This window comes from Cygnus olor, chromosome 18, assembly GCF_009769625.2.
Source record: "Cygnus olor isolate bCygOlo1 chromosome 18, bCygOlo1.pri.v2, whole genome shotgun sequence".
In the NCBI taxonomy this organism is placed as follows: domain Eukaryota; kingdom Metazoa; phylum Chordata; class Aves; order Anseriformes; family Anatidae; genus Cygnus; species Cygnus olor.
In genome coordinates this window covers 9,738,645-9,760,542 of record NC_049186.1, presented here as the reverse complement: position 1 = coordinate 9,760,542, position 21,898 = coordinate 9,738,645, and the positions used below count along the sequence as shown (strand labels likewise).

At 38.4% G+C, this 21,898-nt stretch overlaps 1 protein-coding gene across 4 annotated transcripts in view; it reads left to right on the top strand.

Moving 5' to 3' along the window:
* The window catches only part of PRKCA (protein kinase C alpha), a 155,234-nt gene that overhangs the window by 57,817 nt on the left and 75,519 nt on the right, over nucleotides 1-21,898 (top strand). For all 4 annotated transcript variants that reach the window (XM_040530045.1, XM_040530046.1, XM_040530047.1 and 1 more), the window contains one exon: nucleotides 740-822. In XM_040530045.1, coding sequence (XP_040385979.1) covers nucleotides 740-822 — 83 coding nt within the window. The remainder of the gene's footprint in view (nucleotides 1-739; nucleotides 823-21,898) is intronic.

Sequence of the window (21,898 nt, the reverse complement as noted above, 5' to 3'; positions counted from 1 at the left end):
CACGTGTGTGACCTCTGTTGTGTGACAGCCTATAGCCTCCATCACATGACATAATTAGATTAAGCTTTCCTTATATGAAAAAGTTTTTAGATCATTCTTAAATTCTAAATGGGATTGTACTGTAATCAGAAGCTAATTTTCTTTTCTCATTACCTCCTGCCATTCTATGATACGAGAACACTTTGTTCTCCACAAGAGTCTTCACTCAGAGCTTTGGTTTGTCACAGAAGTAATTAGCTAGTAAAGACATTGGATTTTCTTAGATATCTTCATCAAGGCATGCAGGTGAACAGATCTCACAGCCAAGGGTGGGTGTCCTTCCAGTTTAATGTGCCTCATTTACAGTCCCTGCTCTTTGCACATTGACAGCCCTTCAGTTAGAGATGTGGGTTTGGATTCAGGAAATGCAGCTTCATAGCATCGTTCATCCCACACCAAACTTTAATGCTATGGGCTGTGTTAAATATTAGAAAATTATCATTGTAGAGTGTTTAGATTTTTAAATGTGCCCACTTATTTCCTCTAATTATATAGTTTACTTGATGTCTGCCTTTTTTGTGTGTCTATATTTAACATTAGGCTCTACTTTCTTTGAATGACTTACAGGTGAAATACTTGGCTGTAAGTTTTATTTTATTTCCTGTGTAACTGCATTTGTTTCAAAAAAAAAAAAAAAAAAAAAGAAAAAAGAAAACGAAACCTATGCAAGTCTAACTGTTGTTTTCCCTTTTCTTCCTAGTTTGCTGTTTTGTGGTTCATAAGAGATGCCATGAGTTTGTCACTTTCTCATGTCCTGGGGCTGACAAGGGACCTGACACTGATGTAAGTACATTGGCATTTGATATGCTGCTCTTATGAATAGTTTTATGTTGCTGCACCTAACAGTGAGAACACATTGCAAGCAATATCAATAAGTTCTTTATGGTAAATATTTATAATCCTAGTTGTTTTAATTTAAGTGTTCTGAAGTGAATATTGAAGATCTATGGACTTTAAAGATTTATTTTTGTTAACAAAATTAACTACAGATGAATGTGTGACTGAGATCAATATTCCTCAGAATGTGACAACCCTGAGGTGCTTACCCAAGCTTAAATCAGTGTTTTATTTTTGTCTGGTTTGTGTTGAATGTATTTGATGCTAACAATGCCCAGGAGAGGCTGCACATTTTTCTGAGCTTGTTTGTGTATCTATCATATCTCAAGGTATAACCTCAAAGTTGACTCTGGTCCATGTCCTCTCTGCACACAGGGATCTGTAGCTCCAGCTACGTGCCAGTGATTAGATCCAACTTATCTTGAGCCAGCAGGCATATCTCAGATAGGTTGTTTGAAACTTGAATTATCCCTGTGCCTGAGATAGTACACCAGTCAGGATATACCCATTCTATCTTGCCCTGTCAATACTTGCATATACAAGGAGCATTTTCAGTCAACAACCAGTTTTTACGTTCAACACATCTGCCAACATGGAGAGGCATATGTACAAGAATTTTGTGTCACCCTGCTGAAATAATAAACAAATTGTTTGTTCACATAAAAATAACATTTCTTTGGGATTTGTAAATTCCACTTTACGGTGAAGTAATTTAACATCTGCTTATGGGAACAATACATTCCAAGTGTTCTTTCTCTAAACGGCTCTGTTTTGTCTCTTATAACATATTCATGCTCTAGATTGTAGGCTATTATCTCCTCTGATGAAACACACCAGAAGACTTTTCTTACTAGGTTTTAATGAGCTTCTCATGAATTGTTTTAATATGCTAGACATGAGATCAATGAACAATATATGGGTAGAAGCTGCAAGAGGTTCTGGAAAATTAGAGATGTTAAGAACTTTTCTTGTTTTTAAGCTCAAGTACAGAGAAATGTCCAAGAACTGGAAAGTATTTTTAAGACAGCTTGTTTTTTAAACAGATTTCACATAATCTAAATTTAGGCGCATAAGAAATGCTTAAGTTAAGAGCTGTGTGGCAGCAGACTGAAGTTGCTGGCAGAAACTCTGCAGTCCTCAACACCCATTTCTTCTCTTCCTATCTTTCCCCCTGCCCTGTCCCCACTTACCGGGAGGCCTGACCCTCTCATTGATTTGCTCCTGACTGGTGTAACTTTGTGATACTGCCCTCTAAAATCCTACTTGAAAACTTGGGGTTCGGGGAACTGAATTCAGAAGCAGATAGATGCAGCAACCTCACAGCAGCGTAACCCATCAGGGCATTGGGTCAGGATGGCAGTGGACGGAGACAGTTTCTGCTGTCCAGTTTCTCTGCTGTATCAAAAGGCAGATTAGATTCGTAACGATAGGTGACATGACTCCAGTCCCAAATCGTACATTGTTTGGGTAGGTAAGCAAGAAGAAGTGAAGTACTTCAGGTCTGCACTAAAAACTGTTTCTCTGGTGTAAATGAAAGATGCTGCTTGTTTAATGGTACTGCTATCTTAATGACGGGTCCACAAATGCGCCATAAACTTTAGAATATGATGTCACAAAATAGGCATGCTAAATTTAAGTAGTTGTAATCATGAATATGTTGAAATGATTACAATAGGACCTTTGTTTAGGAGTTCCAAATGCAACTACGTTTTTAAGACATTGTCTTTCTCCAGAGATCACCTAGCTTCAATTACTACTACTACTTTGGCAACAGCTTAAAATGGAATAAGCTTCACAATACTCTACATACCATTGCTAAAATCAACTTAATCAGATTAAAAATATAATTGTAACTGAAACCTTTCTTTTCACCTTTCCACCTCTTTCCGTATTCCGTTCTGATATCTCACAAAATGTTCCATTATTGATCTGTATCTGTATCTCCAGACATCTTTTTCTTCCTGTTCACTTTCTGCTCTTAGCTCCTCATCTCAAATTTTCGTCATCTTTCCTCAGCTGCTCCTGCTGCAGCCCTGGTTACATATTGCAGTTTAAGCCTCGTGATGCCCCAAAAGTACATTTGCTCCAGCAGTGAGATTCAAAGCATCTGTGCCAAGGGCCTTGCAGCGTACGGGTGTAGTCACCAGAAGTGAAGGAGATCCAAAGATCAAGTCAGGGTGTAAGACTCTGCAAGTCTGGCTCCAAGCACGGAGCAGTTACTGATTACCTGTAAAGAATGTGGATGGTGTCGAGGTTTATTAGGCATGGTGAAAAGGACCAGGGAATAGGAAATGCCACTGCAGTTGCAATGCACTCCTCGGGAGCTTTGAGGATTATTCTGAGCTGTACACTAAGCATCTCCTTCCCTTTAGTGTAGAGAACAGCTTCTTTGTGGGAAGTCATTAACTGAGCTGAGGTCAATTTTTCTAACAGGAGTCAAAGGAAGAGACTTTGGCACAATACTGTAGTGGTCAGAGCCCTCGCCTGGAAGATAAAGCAGGGCTTGCAGGTGTTCGTGCAGCCTCCCTGCCTGGTGCAGCCAGGGAGCCGGTCTGCAGCCTGGCTTCGGCTCATCGTGTTTGTAGCAGGCAGGCTCTTGGTGCATTTTATTAGGCAGATGCACTTTATTTAGCAGGCTGTGCTGCAGAAACAATCGTGAAGGCAGGAACAAGAAGCCAAGATTATTTTTCATACCTGTCCTTTTCTGAAAGCTCCTGAATTATTTAAACATTGGAGGGAGGTGTGGAAATCGGCTCTGTCTGAAAGGTGTAGCAATTAAAGCAGTCTTTTGGACTTTGGAAGTTGTGGATTTGAACTGCCCTGAGCTACAGATGACTTTAGGCGTGGTCCAAGCATGCCGGCTCATTGGGGTGGCATTTGGGTGATTCTTCAAGTTTATAACCCTGTGTACACCTTCTGTATCAGGTGCTGGGCAGCGCCAGCACCGACGCTGTGCTGCCTGCTACGATACCTGCTTTTCCAGAACCTCTCACCTGGACTTTGGTAGGAGCCCTTTACATATCAGCTGCTGTTGGTACCAAACCCAATAAAGGGCAGCGTTATCAGTAAAAGCCAAAGCAGGCAATAGTGACTACAGTATTAACGCTGACACTCATGCCTTCAGCCCAGCAGTCGGGCTGGGTGAAATGCAGCATCACCAGTATCAGTGCCAAAATGTTAGTGTTAAAGGGGGCCGGGAGGTCAGCAACACACTCCCGTGCCTGTCCAACTACTCCTCCTCTCAACACGGCTCGTACCATTGCTGATTTGCTTTGGTCGGTCCTAAAAACAAAGCAGAACAAAACAAAACAAGTTTTGCTTTGATGCTCAGTTACGAAATAAGATGTTTAAAAATAAGCATTGTTGTTTGAAAATTTCATTGGTGACACTTGTGGCTAGTTCTTCTGTATCTGCAATGAAAAGTTTGATTCTTGAATGGTTTTGATTTTTGTTAACTGCTTTTCCCTGGAGCTCATAAATGAGAGTGAACACTTGTTTGTGACACCATTTAAGTTTCCCAAGAATCTCTTCACTGTTTTAGAATCTGCTGTGTGGCAGGTTTTTAAGTCTTTAATGTTGCTGACTGTATTTCTTGATTTTATTTATTTATTTATTTTTGCTTTGGTGATTAAATATATAAGCCTAATGCCTTATTTTAGTATTAGGGTTGCAAAATGATCATTTTGAATATTTACACAGAAGTGACATCTGAAAAACGCTTTTAAGATTAAAAGCAACCAGAAAGTAAATGTTTTATTAAAACTGTGGTACATTAGTGGGTCCTATTAAACAAAGAGGATTGTAGAATGTTATACTTTAATTTACTGAAATGTTTGACTATAATGTCTGCCCTTTTACAGTTCAGTAACTTATTCCTATCCTAGTCAGTACAAGCTTAGTTCAGAAAAGTAATGTAATGTGGAGCTTATCATAATATTTAGCAGATTTTTAAATATTTTAAAAGTCCTTTTCTAAATTGTCTTGTGCAAGTGCACCATTCATTTGCATATTCAAATTCTCCAGTGTCTTTGCCTTTCCATTAGTTGTAGGAGAGTGCAATATTGCAGTTAATGGAAGAAAATTTCCAGAGCAGTGCTATACACAGGTTGCAGTTTTCTGTCTCTCTCTCTCTAGTCAAACATATTAAAAAAAAAAAAAAGAGAAAGAGAAAGAGATAAATATATCCACCTGCATAAATATATCTTCCTTATGTTTTGCTCAGGTGAGGAAATTTCTGATTTTTTGCAATAAGACATCTCCTTGGAAATGTGTTGGTTTTTTTTATTATTATTTTATTTTCTGTAAGCTTTCTCAAGTGGTAGGCGTTTATTATGAGAGACGGCTGTTTTCATCTTACAAAACGCTGTGTGATGTTTGTAGCGAGAGCAGTGCTGAGCCAGTAGGTCAGAACCAAGGGACGGTGCAGGTCTGCTGATGAACAGCTTGGAATATGCAGTGCTCGAGCCTTTCAGGGAGTATTGTTCTGATTCAATAAAAGTTACAAGCTAGCACTCACTGCACTTTTCACATAAAGCAGGAAATCCTCACAAATATTTCATTGCAATAATTATCAGTTATATTTATTTTACTTGACAAGGAGACCCCAAAGTCTAATGGCCAGATAGGTGCCTTGCAGCCAGTTAGCCAGGGTTAGAATAAAAAAACATTTCCATGTACATGTTTCCCTCTCAAACAAAGTTGCCTTTTACAGCCACAGGAGTCAGTACTTGAAGGTGCGTATTCCCAAACATCCTGCGGAGGTCTGGGTATCTAGGACATGATGGTAAGGATTTATTTATAGATTCGTCTTGAGGCGAGATGGTATGGCATTTACACTACAGGCCTCAAGGGATGTGGAGGGTTTCTGAGTGGTGAAGTTTGTTAGTCGCTTACAAAGATCCAAAGGGGGGAAACCCTTAGTTTTTGTAAGTGGCGTTCTGACTTCCATGGAAGCTGAATGTGTATACAAGGGTGAGGGCTAAGCATATCTTTAATTTTATTTTTATATTTTTGAAAGAGAGAATTGGATTACTTTAAATCATGTGCAAAGGGATTTCTGTCATGTAGTTAAGTTTTTGTCAAAGCTCTTTGTAGCAGTTTCTTGGCTGCAGCAATGCCCTGCGGAAAGGGGAGGCTCTGCTGGCAGTGTCAGGAATTTCTCCAAATGTACTGGACAGTTGCAGTGAAGCTTAGTTTTAAATTCTGGATATTCAGAAAACGAAGAAAGATTTTCAGACTATGCTATGCACAACCCTTTTCTTATTTCCTAGCCTTTCTTACATGCCATACAGCTAAGTATTTAACAGTAAACTTTGACCATGCAGCTGTATAAAATCCTTTAATATGCTAAAAATAGTGGTGTACAAATATTGTCTCCTCGTGTAACATTTTTTCTGCAGTACTCTATAGCTGTAACAGAGAAAAGAAGTCATTATTATTACTTTCAAATTAAATGCCTTAATAAAGGTGCATGCAAAAAAGAGGGAAGCCCAAAATCCCCTCCTTTCTGTTTTACTCAGGTTAGCTGAAATGAGAGGTTATAAGAGCTGGGTTTGTGCCAAAAGGAAAATATTATTGGTGAATAAAGTGGTCTTCTCTGTGGCAAGTGCTGAAATGATGGTGGCTGGGGAGCAATATTTTGTTTCAGTTGAAACAACAAGAATTCAGACAATCAAAAAAATTGTAAGTCTCTAATGTCTTAGCAAAATACCAATACAGGAACTTACCTTATTGCTATCTAATATGTCCCTGTAGTTTGAATAGAAAATACTCATCTTTTCCTCATGACCAGCTTTTATGGTAATGCTATTGAGTACTATTTAACAGCTCCTGTATTTCAAGCCTGCTTCTGCTATACTCTACTTGAAGCATCATCTCCAATTCAGATTTTTTTTTTTTTAGTGTTCATAAAACTATTCTAAATTGTTGATGAAATGCTTTAAATTGGAGTAAACTACTGTAAATATATGAGCAACCTCTAAAATTGACTGTGGTGGTAACTAGCTTCACTAAGATGAATTTAAGGGACCACTAATTGAATTTCTTTCAAAAAAGATACTTTAAAATTGTTAAATCTTTTCTTTGTTTCTTAAAGAAATGTAGTAACCAGACTGTTTTCAGAGTTAGAATTAAAATAAAACAGCAGTACTTTAAAATACTGTCTGAATATATTCACTTTTTAAAGCAATGAGTCTATAAAACAATATAGATTGCACAAGAACTCAGACATTGCAGTCTCTGTATCAGCACTATTCTCCTTTCAGACTTGGAATAATATAGGATCCAAAGGAGGTTTATAAGTTAAATAAATAAATAGAAATTCAAAAGAAAAAAAAAAAAAACAATGGGGGGGGGGGCAGAGCAAGTGACTCTACTGTCGAGGGAGATTAAATCTGACTTTCCTACTCCGAATTGCAGTGAGTTCTTAATATTTAAGCACCTGGGAGAGAACGAAGTGATAAGATTATGTTTACGCAAAACGAACCAGCAAAGCCATCTCATCTCAGCCGGCGGGGTAGCTGACCTCCTGGATGGTGAAGGTGACATAGATGGAAAAGATGTTAAAGTGGATAAGCCTCTTGATATTGAAATTATTTGGGAGTTTTATTATCTTACGCACATTTGGCAAAAAAAATCATTCTAAATTTGAACAACTGAGATTCCACAGGACACTGCAGGAGCTGAATATGCTCACGAGTAGCTTGGATATTGCGATATCATATAGCTACACAATTCGCAGCTGACAGGAGGGCTGACAAGAACTCGGGAGGACGATAATAAAAGTTCAGAATTTTTTCTACGTATAATGGTGTGAGGTAATAAAACGGGGGTGGTGGATCAGTGCGAGCTGATGGTGAAGGCAGCAGTGCAGGAAGGAAGGAGCCAGGCCTCCTTGCAGGTGCTCCTCCAGGAGCCAGGCCTCCCTGTGGGCCGCACGCAGCCCGCATCTTACACAAAGGTGCTGAGGGGAGTGCAGGGATGGCTGAGAAGTGAGTACGCCGATTTTCGGTGCTTTTTGTAGATTTCTGCAGCTCTTCCGGAGGGGAATTTAGGAAAGAAGGGAAATGCTAAAGGTCTTTGAAGGTGCTCGGCTGCTTTCCGTGGCTGCTGGGATCTAAGGAGGGATCGTGCAGGCAGCTTGTGGAGGGGGCCTTGGCTGCCAAACAGTGATGACTTTGGGGGCAACGAGGGGTAAATGCTGCAGCAGGTTGCTAAAAAAGCAAAGGCACCTTGTTTGGGGGCTTATGGTGCTTTTCCAAATGGTGCTGTAGGTTCAGTTTTGGCACTCAGACACTGCGGAGAGGCAAGATGAGTCCTGTGAGGCTGTGTTATGCTCTTCATGTTATGAGCCCTGTGGTTTTGGAATTAGAAGAAAAGCTGAACCTCAGATACTGGGTGGGGGGACATCAGTGGGAAATGGTCCTTTGGGAACGAGTCCAGAGGTTCAGGGGGACAGCAGTGGGCTTGGGGTTGGCATTAGGCTTGGGGCAGAGCTCCTTGGCTGGGCAGTATTACCCCATGCAGCTCAGGAGCTGCTGTTGTGATAGAAATCCTTCAGGAGCCACACCGCTGTGTTAAGCAGGGGTAAATGGGTGTAGGTGAGCTGTCCTGAGCTGTGTAGTCATCTTACTGCTTTTCCTTTTCTGTTCAGTGCCAGGTGCTGAAATCTTCACTGATTTTTGTGATTCTTTTTTTTTTTCTTTGCTCATTTTTTTGTTTTGCTGGCTTTATTTATATATCCAGACTGTTTATATGTTAGGAAGACAGTTTCAGAATATTTCCAAGTTTTTTTAAGAAATATTTCCAAGTTTCAGAGTGAAAGATGAAGTTGTTTTACCAGTCTTTGCTAGGAATTTAAAAAAAAATTTAAAAACCAAAAAAGTCATGAAAAGTGAAGGCAGTAACTAAAAGCATAGTATTAAGACTTACTGTAGAACGTGGTTAAAAAGGGATTTTAATCAGAAAGCTTTGCAGCTGTTTTTCCAGGGATAATGAAATGTGGCAGCAGGCTGCCTCTGATTTGCTTTTAACCATTTGGTTGTTTTTGCAGTGAATGCAACAATCATCTATGTTTAACATTGTGAGAGACTTCAACAACAAACAGGCATCACTGACAAATATTATAGCCAACAAGAATTTTGTTCTTGCTAATCTGAGTTTTGGATAATAGGCAATCTTATACTAGAAATATTTTCTTTTTAATTAAAATAAAAATCTGCTCACTTTATTACAAAAGATACACAAAGACAGGCAAATCTGTCAAATAACAAAGTCTACTGCCTGACAGAATATCAAGAACTCTTTCTTAAGGAGACACTTTTATGAATTTTTTGATGTGATTCTTAAACAGCTCTGATGCAATAAAATTATTAATCTTTCATTGTATACCCTAAGGAAAGAAAATATAGAAATCCCTACATGTATAAGTTGAGATATCAACTTAGTGTGTATTAATCAGAATGACTTTGTCTACAGTAGACATTAGTAGATATTATAAAACAATTACAATGCAAACATAGCTTTTGTCAAAATATGATATTCTTTACTATATTCCTACTTCCTTTTCCCCAAAAGCTAGTCCTAGTTACCAAAATAAACAAGATCACACTCAATGCAGTAAGTACTTTAAAAAAAAAATTACAGTACAAGAAGAATACTTTTATTATAAAACCAAACATTTTATTTCTTATGATTACTCTGACTTCTTAATCTTTGCAGAGTATCCAAAGTAGCATATGGCAAAATAAAAGTTTCATGCTGCTGGGGTATATACTTGTGGTTTTGATCTCAAAACCATACAAACTAACTGCAGGGAAGATTTGCCTATCAAAATTCTTATTTTTAATTATTTAAGAATCATTTTTAATCAGCTATAATGGCTGATTTTGAAATGCAGATATTGGAGTATACTGGCAGTGAATTGCAGTTCAAACAGGATCACACAAGTTAAGGATCCTTTTAATGACTGGGAGGGAAATTTAAAAAAGAAATCTCCAAAACCAAAAAAAGATGTGTGCATTGTGTGTACAGTCTGCATGGGCTCTGCTGGCACCTGCAGCTAGTTCATGTGCTTCCTTGAACCCCACTTCCTTGTGCTCCACCAAGGTAGTTCTTGGGTTGACTTTCTCAAAGGAGCTCTTGAAAAGAGCTGTGCAGATCCTCTCCTTCCCTTTTTTATGGACATGCGAGATGGGTGACTGCCTACACCTCATGGCAACTCTGAAGTCACATTTACTTGGATCTTCCATCGCATCTTCAGTGGTTCAGTTCATAGGGCTGGCACCTGAGACACGGGGCAGGTGCAGTTCAGCTTTTCTTTGTTATGGCCTGAGATTGGACAATTCACAGCTTTGAAGGCTTTGGATTTATAAAGAATATCTTTTTGTTTTTTCTCGAGCCAAATCAATTCAATTGCTGAGAATTGCATCATAAAAAAAATTGAGTTTACATTTTTTTTTATTTTTGCTGTGCAGTATACAGTATAACACAGATGATCGTTGAAAGAGTTAATAATTGAAGAGAAAGTACTGCTGAGATAGGAAATTTATATAAATGATGAATCTAAAAATATCAGTGATTTTCATAAGAAGTTAGCATTTGAGAACAATTATTAGGCAGTGATATTATAGAAGGAGAGCTCTCAGCAAAGTTATTCCCAGTAGTAAAAAGAAATCTTGTCGATACGGTTGCAGTTTTAATGGCAGTAAATACAACTGATTAAGCAATCTGCTGGCTGCTCATTTACAATCAAAACTTTTTTGAATCCCCAAAACTGAAGTTGAAGTTTTTCCAACAGCCCTTATTTTCGCTGTCCAATTGTTAGAGGGTATTTAGTTGTGCAATTTAAGTAGAATTTAATTATTTCCATGTCATCTTACAAGGAAACCCTTTCCAAAAGTTAGTTGTGTCAATCTTTAAGCTGTATGTAAATATTAATGATGTGATATTAGGGTGTGTGGGGGGGAAAAAGCATCAGGCTTACTGATAATGTTTTGTTACATGAGATATCGTGTAAAATGTAACATAGCCATTTCTATCAGGTTCCACCCCCACAATCACATGTTTTAAAAAAAAAAAAGTCTGATTATGGCATACTGAACTTACTAGCTGGGAGGAACGTACGCAGGCACAGACCACTGAGAAAATTTTGCAGAATGCCAAACGCTTTTAGCACTGTCTGTTTTTGAGGTGGCAGTTCTTGCACCAAAATTAGATGAAAGCTTAATTTGGAATAAAATGAGTGGGCTAATTTTGAAAAGCACTGTAGATCCCATATGCTACAAATAATTCTGGGATGTGTCACCAGGGAGCATACCTATCTTTGTAAATTTTTGGTGGCTGTTTCCTTGGGGTGCTGGGAGAAATTTGCCAACACTCACTGAGATAAACTGGTATAGCTTCTGTCTCTTAATTTAAATCACAACTCCGAGAAGCTGCCTGTGGGGTTGGGGGAACAAGAACCACTTGTGCTTTGTAGGAAGGAACAGGATACTTTTATCATCGTGCTTTGATCACGGGCTAGAGGGAAGAGAGTGAGGGGAGGTTGGGTCAGACCCTTACCAGCAAGACAGCTGCCACTATCCTCCTGTTTGCTGAGCTCTGTTTTTCTGTCTGGTCCTGGTAAAGCCTTTGGGCAGCTTGGCATAAACAAACTCCGCTTTATGCTTGGGCTTGCTTTTGTCATTTGTTCGTTTCCTCTTCCTCTTAGCTGTCCATCACTGGGGTAACATCCAGGTAGTTCATAGATTTTCTTTAGGCTTTGGAAGAGATCAGATTGTCTTGAAATAGCCAGTGATATCAGGGAACATGTATTACATGATATCACTATCAGAAAATAATTATTCGTTTTTATAATTGGTCAGATTTTTGTGACATGCTGATGAAAGTTTATGCACAGATTTTAAACCGACAGCATATTATCTGCACTGAAGAACGAAATGCTGGTGCTTCCACTGAAGTACCGTTGTGCCAGTCATGATTCCTTTCATAATTTGATTTCAGCTATTCCCTTGCAGATAAACAGGAGTGTGACCCATGTGATTAATGAAACTTAATCCTTAAAATACCAGCGATCGTAAGCTGAGCTCATAAAGTAAAAGCAAAAGCATACCATAAGTTATGCTAATGAGAACTTAATAGATATAAAAGTCTGAGATTGATTTATTTGTTTTTCTTTTTGTCCACACGAGGAGGGTACCTGCTGAACTAAGGCGTGAAATAAATTTCTCTGTGTTGGGAAAACCGTTGTAATCTGTAACAGAGCTACCTTCGGGTCTGTTTCTACGGCAACAGGAGCATCAGACCAGCAAAGAATGGACCAGAAAGGAGATAAAAGCTTCTATAAGAATAGTTACAAAAAGCATATGCATAGATTTGGCTACTTTTGTTTCCTCTTAAAAAAAAAAAAAAAAAAAAAGTTTTTTGAAATCTGGTTATTCTGGTAGCTATTTAGTTTGGACCCTATTGGTATTGAAAGACTAGCAGAATAATAGCAAATGATTAACTTCATGGACATTAATTAAGAAGAGTTTATAAAAAAAAAAAACAACACTCAAGGCTGAGCTTACTGGAAGTGATACAATTTTTAAAGCAGTTTTTATCTAACATCTTAAAAAGGCATTTTCTGAATCTTAGGGTTTTCTCTTTTTTATTTTTTATTTATTGGAAAAGTTATTCTGAGACGGGTTATATATATTTAGTTTGCAAATAACCCTTCTTCCTTTCTTACTAGCTGCTTTATTATCAATAATTTCTTTTGGGTGTCTAATTGTGAAGTATGCAAATTGTAAGTTAATTATTGCTAGTCCATGTGGTCAGTATTATTCTTCTCTGTGTCCCTGTGTTGTCAGAGATCGGGTAAGACCATGTGAAGAAAAAAAAAAAAGAATTTAAAAGCTCTTTTCTCCATCTCTTACGCTTATCACTGACACTAATTAAAAACACATAAAATAAGCGCAATTGCATCAGAACTTGACATTAATACTGTGATACTTCTTGAAAATGAAATCTTCTGATCTCTTTTTAGCAAAACCTATTTTTATAATGTTTTTCTCATTTCAAAGAAAAAAATCTGGTTAAAAAGAAAGTGGTGCATATTTATATGCTTTAATTTTATTTTTGAAATTAAAAATCTTTATTCAGAAAGAAAGAAACCTTTTGAAAATATTCTAGCTCTACTTTTGTCCTTCAGATATTCCTAATGCATGGTTCTACGGGTGCTTTGCAATGCATTAATGTTTAGAAGTCTGACTTTTGGAGCTTTGAAAGCAAGTATTATACATAACACAGCAAAAGACTGTTGCTATTTTACTTTAAAAAGTTAGCATATCACTTTATGGAAGTGTGGCACCCCTTTCTTTATAGTTTTTACTTCTGATCTTTGTAAAGTATATAAAATGTGCACTGTCACATTTCAAATGTGCAATACTAATACAGTGATTTGGAAAACAGGGAGATGATATAGTTGCATGGTCTCGATTTCTTGAAATGAAGAGCACTGTTAAATCATGATAGTTTTGTTGAATAGGAATTCAAATGAGCATAGGTGAATTATTACTTTTAGTCTGTTTGTTTAGGTAGTAGTTTATAAGAAATCTTATATATCTTGTCCAGAAATAAGGCTAAAAAGCAGCCTTCCAGCAGAGCTGAGGTTAGAAGGAGCTGGGGACAGTCAGGCATCAGAATGTATATAAAACCTGTGCTAGGAAGGCCGTTAATATATGCATGTCATTTTTATGAAGAATATTCTTTCTTTCATTGCCACAGATTTTTGTTCAGTGGTTTTCTAGATTTTTTTTTTCTAGAATAACTCGAAATCTAGAATTATCCCAAATGATTTTCTTCCTGAGAAAACAATTTGAAATTAACTAAAGGTAATTTGAGCCCCTCAGTCCTTGCACACAACAGGCAGAAGACCTGGATATCTCTTATAAATAGCTTTATGAAATCCTTCCTTAGTTCAAATCCACTTTTATTTTTCAAGGTCTATATTAGTACCTACAGATTGACCTACTTACAAGTAAATGAGTCGTGTTGTATTGTAAAATCTGGAAGCCTAAAATCCCATTCCTCACCACACATTAACAGCATTGCTTTTTGAACATACTAAAAAGCTTTTTACTTTGCTTAATTAAAATAAGAATTTTAACAAGCAGAGGCTTTATATGGTCGTCCTCAAAGTTTATTCGTTTTGTCCTGTTGACTTTGTTCTGCAGAGTGAAATTCATTTCTCAATCTTGAGATTAAATTAAGTCAACAGTAATGTGTAATTTTCACTACTTCTTCATTAAGATAGAGCACTTCTACACATACGGGTGCTAGTTAATATAAAAAGGAAATAAGAATTAACCAAGGAAAGGTGGAAGCTGTCAATATGGAAGGTTAGAACTCAAGGAAGTGCTGAGGGTGAAGGAACAGGTTCCAATGGCAAATTGACAACCCTGGCTCAGTTCTGGCCTCCAAGGGCAAGCTCTTTAGTAGAGGAAGCAGGAAAAAGAAAAAAGGGCTGTGGAAAATAAAGGAGAAATTAAAGCAGTCTTGTAACTTTTAGGAGATATGTTCAATCCCTCAGAGTTTTAACATCTGTCACTTGTGTCCTCGTGTGCCAAGAGCATGATTGGGACCATTCATGAAAACCAAAAGAGCTGTGCAATCAACAGACTTTGTTCAATATTCCTGCATAAAGGGGATTTGCAATAAATAATATGAAAGACTGCAGTCAAACACAAATGGCTTTATTTTTAATGTGCCTAATTTAGAAACATGCCACACAGAGGTAAAATTAAGCAAAATAGAAATACACTTTTTTTTTTCTTCTGGAAGCACATTGTGCAACGAGTGGGGTAGAAAATGTTCTATTCTACCATTCCAAACTAATCCTTTGCTCTCATGTGAGAAGGTGCAGCTGTTTACTGATCTTACAAGCTGAAATCAAATCAAAGTGTTTCCCAGTGCTTTGTATTTTGTAACAATAAAGCCTTCAGGTCAAACGAGGAGACCGCTGCTGCGCCCAGACAGATGCCGGAAGGCCTCAGGCCTACGTCAGGGAGGTACATTGTATACCTAAATAAAGTCGGAGGTACGTTGTATACCTAAATTAAGTCACTTCAGTGGCATAATAGGCCAAAAATGGCCACTAAAATAAAAGTTTATTTTCAAGTAGTCCTAAAACGAATGAAGTGCCATTTTATTTTTTTCTTATTAGCTGTCATTGCGCAGCACTTTTTTTCAATCTCTCTGCTCCTGTCAGAGTACAGTCCATTCGCTCAGGTTCATTACTGCTTGTTTTGCCAATACTGTTGGGATACGCTCCAAGAATTTGGGTTATTAGTCATTGCAGTAAACGACCAATGCATCTTAATCAAAACAGGCTTCCAAAAATTAAACATTTCCTGAAGTTGTGGTTCAAAATGATCACATTTTAAAATAAAGTACCTCCTTAATACATAGATTTTTTTTTCCCTCTTCTGAAAAAGGAATCTTTAACATGACAATATTTTATGAATGAAGGCCTGTTGGTAAAATTTGCCCTACTCTAAAAAGGATATGCAATTCCTCATGGACACACATTTGACATATATGCACAGATAATGTGCAGTCTACATGCCCCTTAATATTTGCATTCACCATCGCAGTCAGCAGGAGCTGCAAGTAGGCACTCAGAGCTTTTGGAAATGGGGTTTATAAATCACAAACACCAAATGTGGGAATGTGTGTATTACACCTGGTTTAAAATATTTCACTAAGACGCATGCTGTTTGCGCTGGCTTTTGTTCATGCAGTTGCATGCCTATTTGTGCATAAACATTGTCACTACATATCATTAAGTATTTATAGCACCTATATATTTGAAAAGCATTATATTTACACTGATGTCTGAGTAGAAAAAACTCAGTACTGCAAGTAGTGTGGCTCAGCATACCGGTTTTGAAGAAACCACATTTCAAGAGAAAATTCTATAAACAAATGAAAGCTTCTTTGAATTGAACATGCTAACAGTTGTTTTGTAAAATGTACTGGATGCAAAATACTGCTTCAGAAACCTTGATGGTAAAGACAAATTTAGAAAAAGGTCACAGAAACAGTGGGTTTCTAGGCATTTCTAACATTAACACAAAATTTGCATTTATGTCAGTGGGAGTCTTTTCAGTGCCTAATGAACTGCGCTTGATTTATGAACTTGATATTGAAGCTGTTTCTTTAACACAAAAAATAAAGAGTAAATAAGATTATAACTGTAACGAAAACTAAAGCGTCACAAATCTACTGTGTTGCGTCTATAAAATTGAGAGTGCTTAGGAAAACGTTGATTGTGTAAGAGTGCTCAGTGCATCTTCTGGCAGGTAGAAATAGGTTCTGCCCTGGTGGCGGTGGAATGAGCACACCCTGCTGCTGTGCTAATAATGCTGAGTGATACCTGTGAAATTGGATAGAAAAAAATATAGTTTTAGTGGGAAAGGGAATGTGAAATGGTGTACTCCTGCTGTCCTGTTGTAGGAGACTCGAAGAGCCACAGCCCAGAGAAACGTTGCCGGCAGGGGATGCGCCAGGATGCTGTGGTGCTGAGCTGTGCTTGTGCTGAAGTTGTGTTGAGCTAAATGTGCACATGAGCACCGAACACTTCACCGTAAAAAAGCCGTACACAGTCACTCCAACCATTTTTTTTATAAGCTTTGCAGTTTTTATATAACTTTTGTTCTCTCTGATTAAAGAGAGGTGGAGGCATAAATAAGTCCAGTGACAAGAAACCATTGGTTACAAAAATTTGATAGAATTTCAAAAAATTAGATAGGAAAAAGTGTTTCAACTTGATTTCTCTGATGTCCAAATCCTTGTACAAAATCATGCAGTTATAGCTAGTTTAAAAAAAATTGTTAAAGTCTGTTAATGTTATTCTAACTTCAAAGATAAAAACTTAAAAGTGATGTCTGTCAATAAAGGGAGAAAACTAATAGGTAATAATCAAAAAAAATTGAATTAGGGCCTTGCTAATGATATTCCATAATTAGATCTGCTTAATGGATGGGTAGAATAATCTATTTAATTGTAACTATAGTTTGTGGTAGAGTACTATGCCTTATTGTATTATGTCTCTATAAAGAAAGAAGCAGAGTTACTTTTGCAATAACTACATTTTTCTCAAAATGCTCTCATTTCTAAATTTACTAGACATTTAGCTAACTCTTTGTGAAGTGTTTCCTTACTTTTTCCTCATGACACCAATCCTTTGATGGAAAGGGATGTTTCACCAACCTTCTGAATTATGCAGCGTGGTTTTTTGGCCTTACGTATTTTCAAGTTTACACTGCTATCTAATGATTTAACCTTGACTGGCGTTCCATATGTTGAGATGTTCTTTATCTACAGCCTAATTAAATGAAAGCATATACTGTCTGTCTCTGATTCAATTAAGATGAATTGGACAGACTGGCCTCCTTAATGCTCTTCAAAGCACATTATTAGGCTGTACAGTCCCTTCAAGATGACTTGTCAGAGAATGAATCACAGAACAACAAAATGCTTTGGGTTTGAAGGACCCTTACAGCCCCCCCAGTGCCTCCCCCTCCCATGGGCAGGGACCCCCCCCACCAGTCCCGGCTGTCCAAACCCCCTCCAGGGATGGGGCACCCACAGCTTCTGCTGCAACTTTTCTGATGAGAACTAATAGCATTGAACTATTTCAGTAGGATATATTACAGCTGTGCTTTGGTAGCTTCCTAAATTGTAGCCCTATTTAAGAGATTTTGGGGCATCTCTCACTGACTGGATAGCACAAGAAAATCAGCAGAGCCATGCACTGCTGGTAGGTTTCTAAGTTACATCCTGCCTCTGCTGGCATGGGCAGTCATGTGCTGTAAGGTGAGCTCTGCTTTTTGATTCTGTTTACTCAACTGGACATCGATTAGTCATATTTTCCTGAAGTTCACTGCAGTGCTTGTTTGCTCTCTTTGATTAATTAATTATGCTTCTAACACAGCAATTTAGCCTTTTATTTCTCTCTTGAGCCTTTACTCTCCTCTCACATTGAAGGCCTGACCAGGAACTCATCCTTAATGTAAAATCACCATTTTTCCCTTCTCCACGCATGCAGATGGTGTTTCAGTTCTTGCTGGAAGTTGTCTCTGCAGAAGATGTTGCCAAAGTGTCTTCGTTAACTAGCTGGCAGAAGTTTTGAGCTATTGGCCACCTTTCCTTCAGATGATCACAGATTTTACCCTGCTATTTTCTTTTATTATTTTTAGTGACCATTGGAGTTCCTTTGTAGCCTTCCTTTGAAGAGTGGGGACAGATGAGCACAGCAGTGTGCTACGGGTCTTGTCAGCCAGAATGAATTTGTTGAGGTTCTGCTGATAGCTTATGCAGGAGAGGGAGATGAAAAGAAGGAAATAGGAAAAGACAGTTACATACACACCATACTTTAATTCTCCAGATTAATTTATTGTGAACAACTGTCCAACAGACTTGAAACATTGTTTGTCTTGAAGCAAGACAGTCCGTTAGCAGCATGGTTCAATGTAGGGCACCTTGTGAACTGCACTTCCTTGCTTTGCTGGGTTTTCCTTTGGGATATTTCACTGTCCTGACCTTGCATAAACCTGCTGCAGCCAGAAAATCCTCTGCGATTACATACTGAGATGCTGTGACTGTACAATAGTATTCCCCAATTTCCTTTAAAAGGTATTTAATGATATTTTAAAAGCAATTGGATTATTCTGCAGAAAAGAAGAGCATTTATTTGTTTGTGATACAGAACAACAGAGAAGGCACACAGTAATTTTGCTGGCTGTTCGGGTGGTTCAGTGAAGGCTGATGAAGTATCTGTAAGTACTTCAAATTGAAGTTTGAGATTTAGCTACAGAATTCATCATCCTGCAGTAAAGAGGAAAATTTAATTTCATTGTCAATACGTAAGATGAAAATTTACTAAAGCTAGATGTTACTGTGAGTAAATTGAATTTGAATTCATTAAGAACCTAGAAACAATCAGCAAGTCAGTAATGAAACAGCAGCAAATGCAAAAGCAGGCATTTAATATTAGCAAAGGTCTTGGTGAGCTTGCTCCAAGCTTCTTACTGCTACCTTCTTATTTTCCAATTCCTAGCCTGATTTTGTAAGGAAGCTGCATATGACTCGTCAGGACATTTAGTCCATTCTGCAGCTTGGTCTTTGTGGCTTAAATAATTCCCTGCTCTACCAGTTAATTCATTCAGCCACTTCTCTCTCCTGCCTGCTCCCCCACCTGTTGTAAACTCAGGATCCTGATCCCTGACCGGGCATCCTTGCGGTGGCTCTTGCAAGTCTCTCTGTGGCCCTGCGAGATAAGGGCCCCTTAGCACAGGTGTTTTACAAATTGGTAATTAGACAGAGCAAATGAGTCCTGCATCACACCGGGAAGGGGACAGAATTCCTATTCTAAGCTCAAATTCTTCCCAACCTCCCGTGTTGCAGAGCAAGCGTGTGAGTAGCTCTCCTTGCCTTCACAAAGCGCTGTGAAAATAAATGGTTTCCTCAGGAAATGTTTACAAGAATAGCGTTTGTCCTTTTCAGAGGACAGGAGATTGAAGGTAGGGAGAAAAAGATTTCTGATCAAAAAGAAATTGAATCCCTTCCTTAATAAGGGCTCCATTTGGATTATTACAGCATGATATTTCAGGCATTTATTTTAAGGCCATGTGGGAAGATTGTGGCTTTAAAAGATATTGAATATTTAAAAGAAGTGTTCTAAAATGTTCCAAATTCTCAAGGGACAGATTAATAACTTCAAGCTAAAATATTTCAAAATAAGAAAGTTATATTCCAATGAGTTTTTTGCCTGCTTAAAATAACCCAGCTGTGAAACTGGAAGTACGTGGTACTAAGTGTTCTTTGTTCAGAGTTTAAAAATAATTCAAAACCCCAGAGATCTGGAAGCAGATGTCTGTGCTTCAGGATTCAGAGAGCCCCAACAATGGGAATATCTCATTGTCAGCATACTGATTTCGTATTCATGTGGCGCCGAATTTATTTGCAGAAAAGTTTTTTTTTCCAAGGGTTAAGGCATAGTTTTTAGACACATGGGTTGGTTTGTTTTTTTTTATTGTTTTTATTATTATTATTATTAATAATAATAATAATTTATTTTATTTTTTTCTTGCTGTGTGTGCTTGGACTAATCACTGTTCAAACCTGAATCAGCCTTCTCGGGTGTGTAATAGTGAACCAACCTGTGCAAAGGTGTTAATCAAGGAACATTATAGAAAGCTTTAGGTGAGGGTTTAACATGAAATGTTTCTTTTTCTTTAACACTAGAATAATGAATACTTTCTTGTAGTGTTTTTCATCCGTAACTTTTGTCTGTTTTTTAGCCTGCGGTTTACACAGACAGTTAATTGTATATGTTATTCTCTGCGGAGGAGCTTTTTTAAACACGGAATCTTAGTTAAGAAACATTCTGTATTCATATTTCAGACATCATTTCAGCCTGTGTATTCAACACTTCTATGCTTAACAGAGAGAGCTTTGATTAAAAAGTACCTCCCTGATTCACAGTCTTTGATTAGACAGACACAAGAACATTATCCCGTTGTTTTTCACGTAGTTATTTAGTGCAGCGTCAAGGCAAGCTGAAAATAAACTCTTACTTAATTGTGTTAAATTAAAGAGATGTCATTTTTTTTCCAGGGAAGGACTTGAGTGAATAGCAAAGTAAAACAAACTGAGGTTCAGGTAGGCCCACAGCAGCCAGCTTTGTGATTTCCTGGGGTCTCCAAGCCCCTCAGCACCCCCTCGAGCCAGGCTGGGCTTCGCCCCATGCAGCCCTTTGGGCTGAGCAGTGCTGGGAGCTGCAATTTGTGTTTTAATCCAGGGGGGACCTGAGGATGTGCTGCTCTTACCAGCTGTTTCTTGGGGGGGGAAAGCAGCTTTTTCTGGGGAATCAGCGCTGCGCGCTGTGAAGGATGTAGGTAGGGCACGAGCGCCTGTCTTGCTAGATGTGCAGTATGTTGGTTGTTTCATGTATTTGGTTCTGTACTTTTGGGAACTAGCAATTTTATGGAAAATAGACTGCTCATTCTCTGTTCTGTAAAATCAAAGCTTTGACTATGTTCCGAGTCCGTAGGCAACCTGCTTTTTAAGCCCTTCCCATTTTAGGCTATTGAAGATGGCCATGTAGGGTCCTGATACTGCAAAAGGGAAAAAAAAAATAACGCAATGCTGCATATTTTGTGAAGTACTAGAATAAGTGTACTGCTGGTGAGTGCGGGGTCTGAAACCCGCAGCACTCCAGCAGAGCTCAGGGAATGTGTAAATAAATGTTGAGGTGCACAGGGAGGCTGCGCTGCCCCCAGAGCCAACTCCTACCTAAGCGCAGTGAGTATCGGCGGGGTAGCTGGTACTGACAGGAGAAGAATAGGCTAAGTGATCGGATAAAGTCACTCATACAATTTTAAATCTATACTTGATTAGCCTCTGTCCCTGCCCATCGATCATGAGCACAGATGAGCGTGATACACTCGAAGCACCGGCCTGGAGATGGAGGGCAGCGATGTGACAGCGTCATCTGTACGCTGAAAAAACAAGTGCACAGCTGCCGGACTTTGTGTTTGAGTTAATACCCCTCGATCACGCGTGCTGCTTGAGTTTTTTTGGCGGAACATTTGAGATCTGCTGCTCTTGCAGTGGTTTGTTGAGTGAGACTTATTTTACCTGCTCTTTGTTACGTGAAATGTAAAAGGAAAAATGAGAAAAGAGAAAAATCTGGCTGACGACATCGGGATTAGGGCTGTGAGATAGGCAGCACAGCGGCCTCACTTGCACAGACAAATGTTGTGTTTGACCAAACCCTTTGTGTTTCTGTCTCCTCACTGTGGGTATTTGCTGTTTGTTGACAGCCAGCCCCGCCAACTGCGTGATGTACAGTCTCCGGGCAATAGTTCTGTGCTTCCCACATAAAAAAATTCGGTAATGGTTTAAAAAAAAAAAAAAAAAGTGGGAGACCTTTAGCATTCATTTTGGGGATTTGGGGGTTCTAGAACAGCAGTTACTT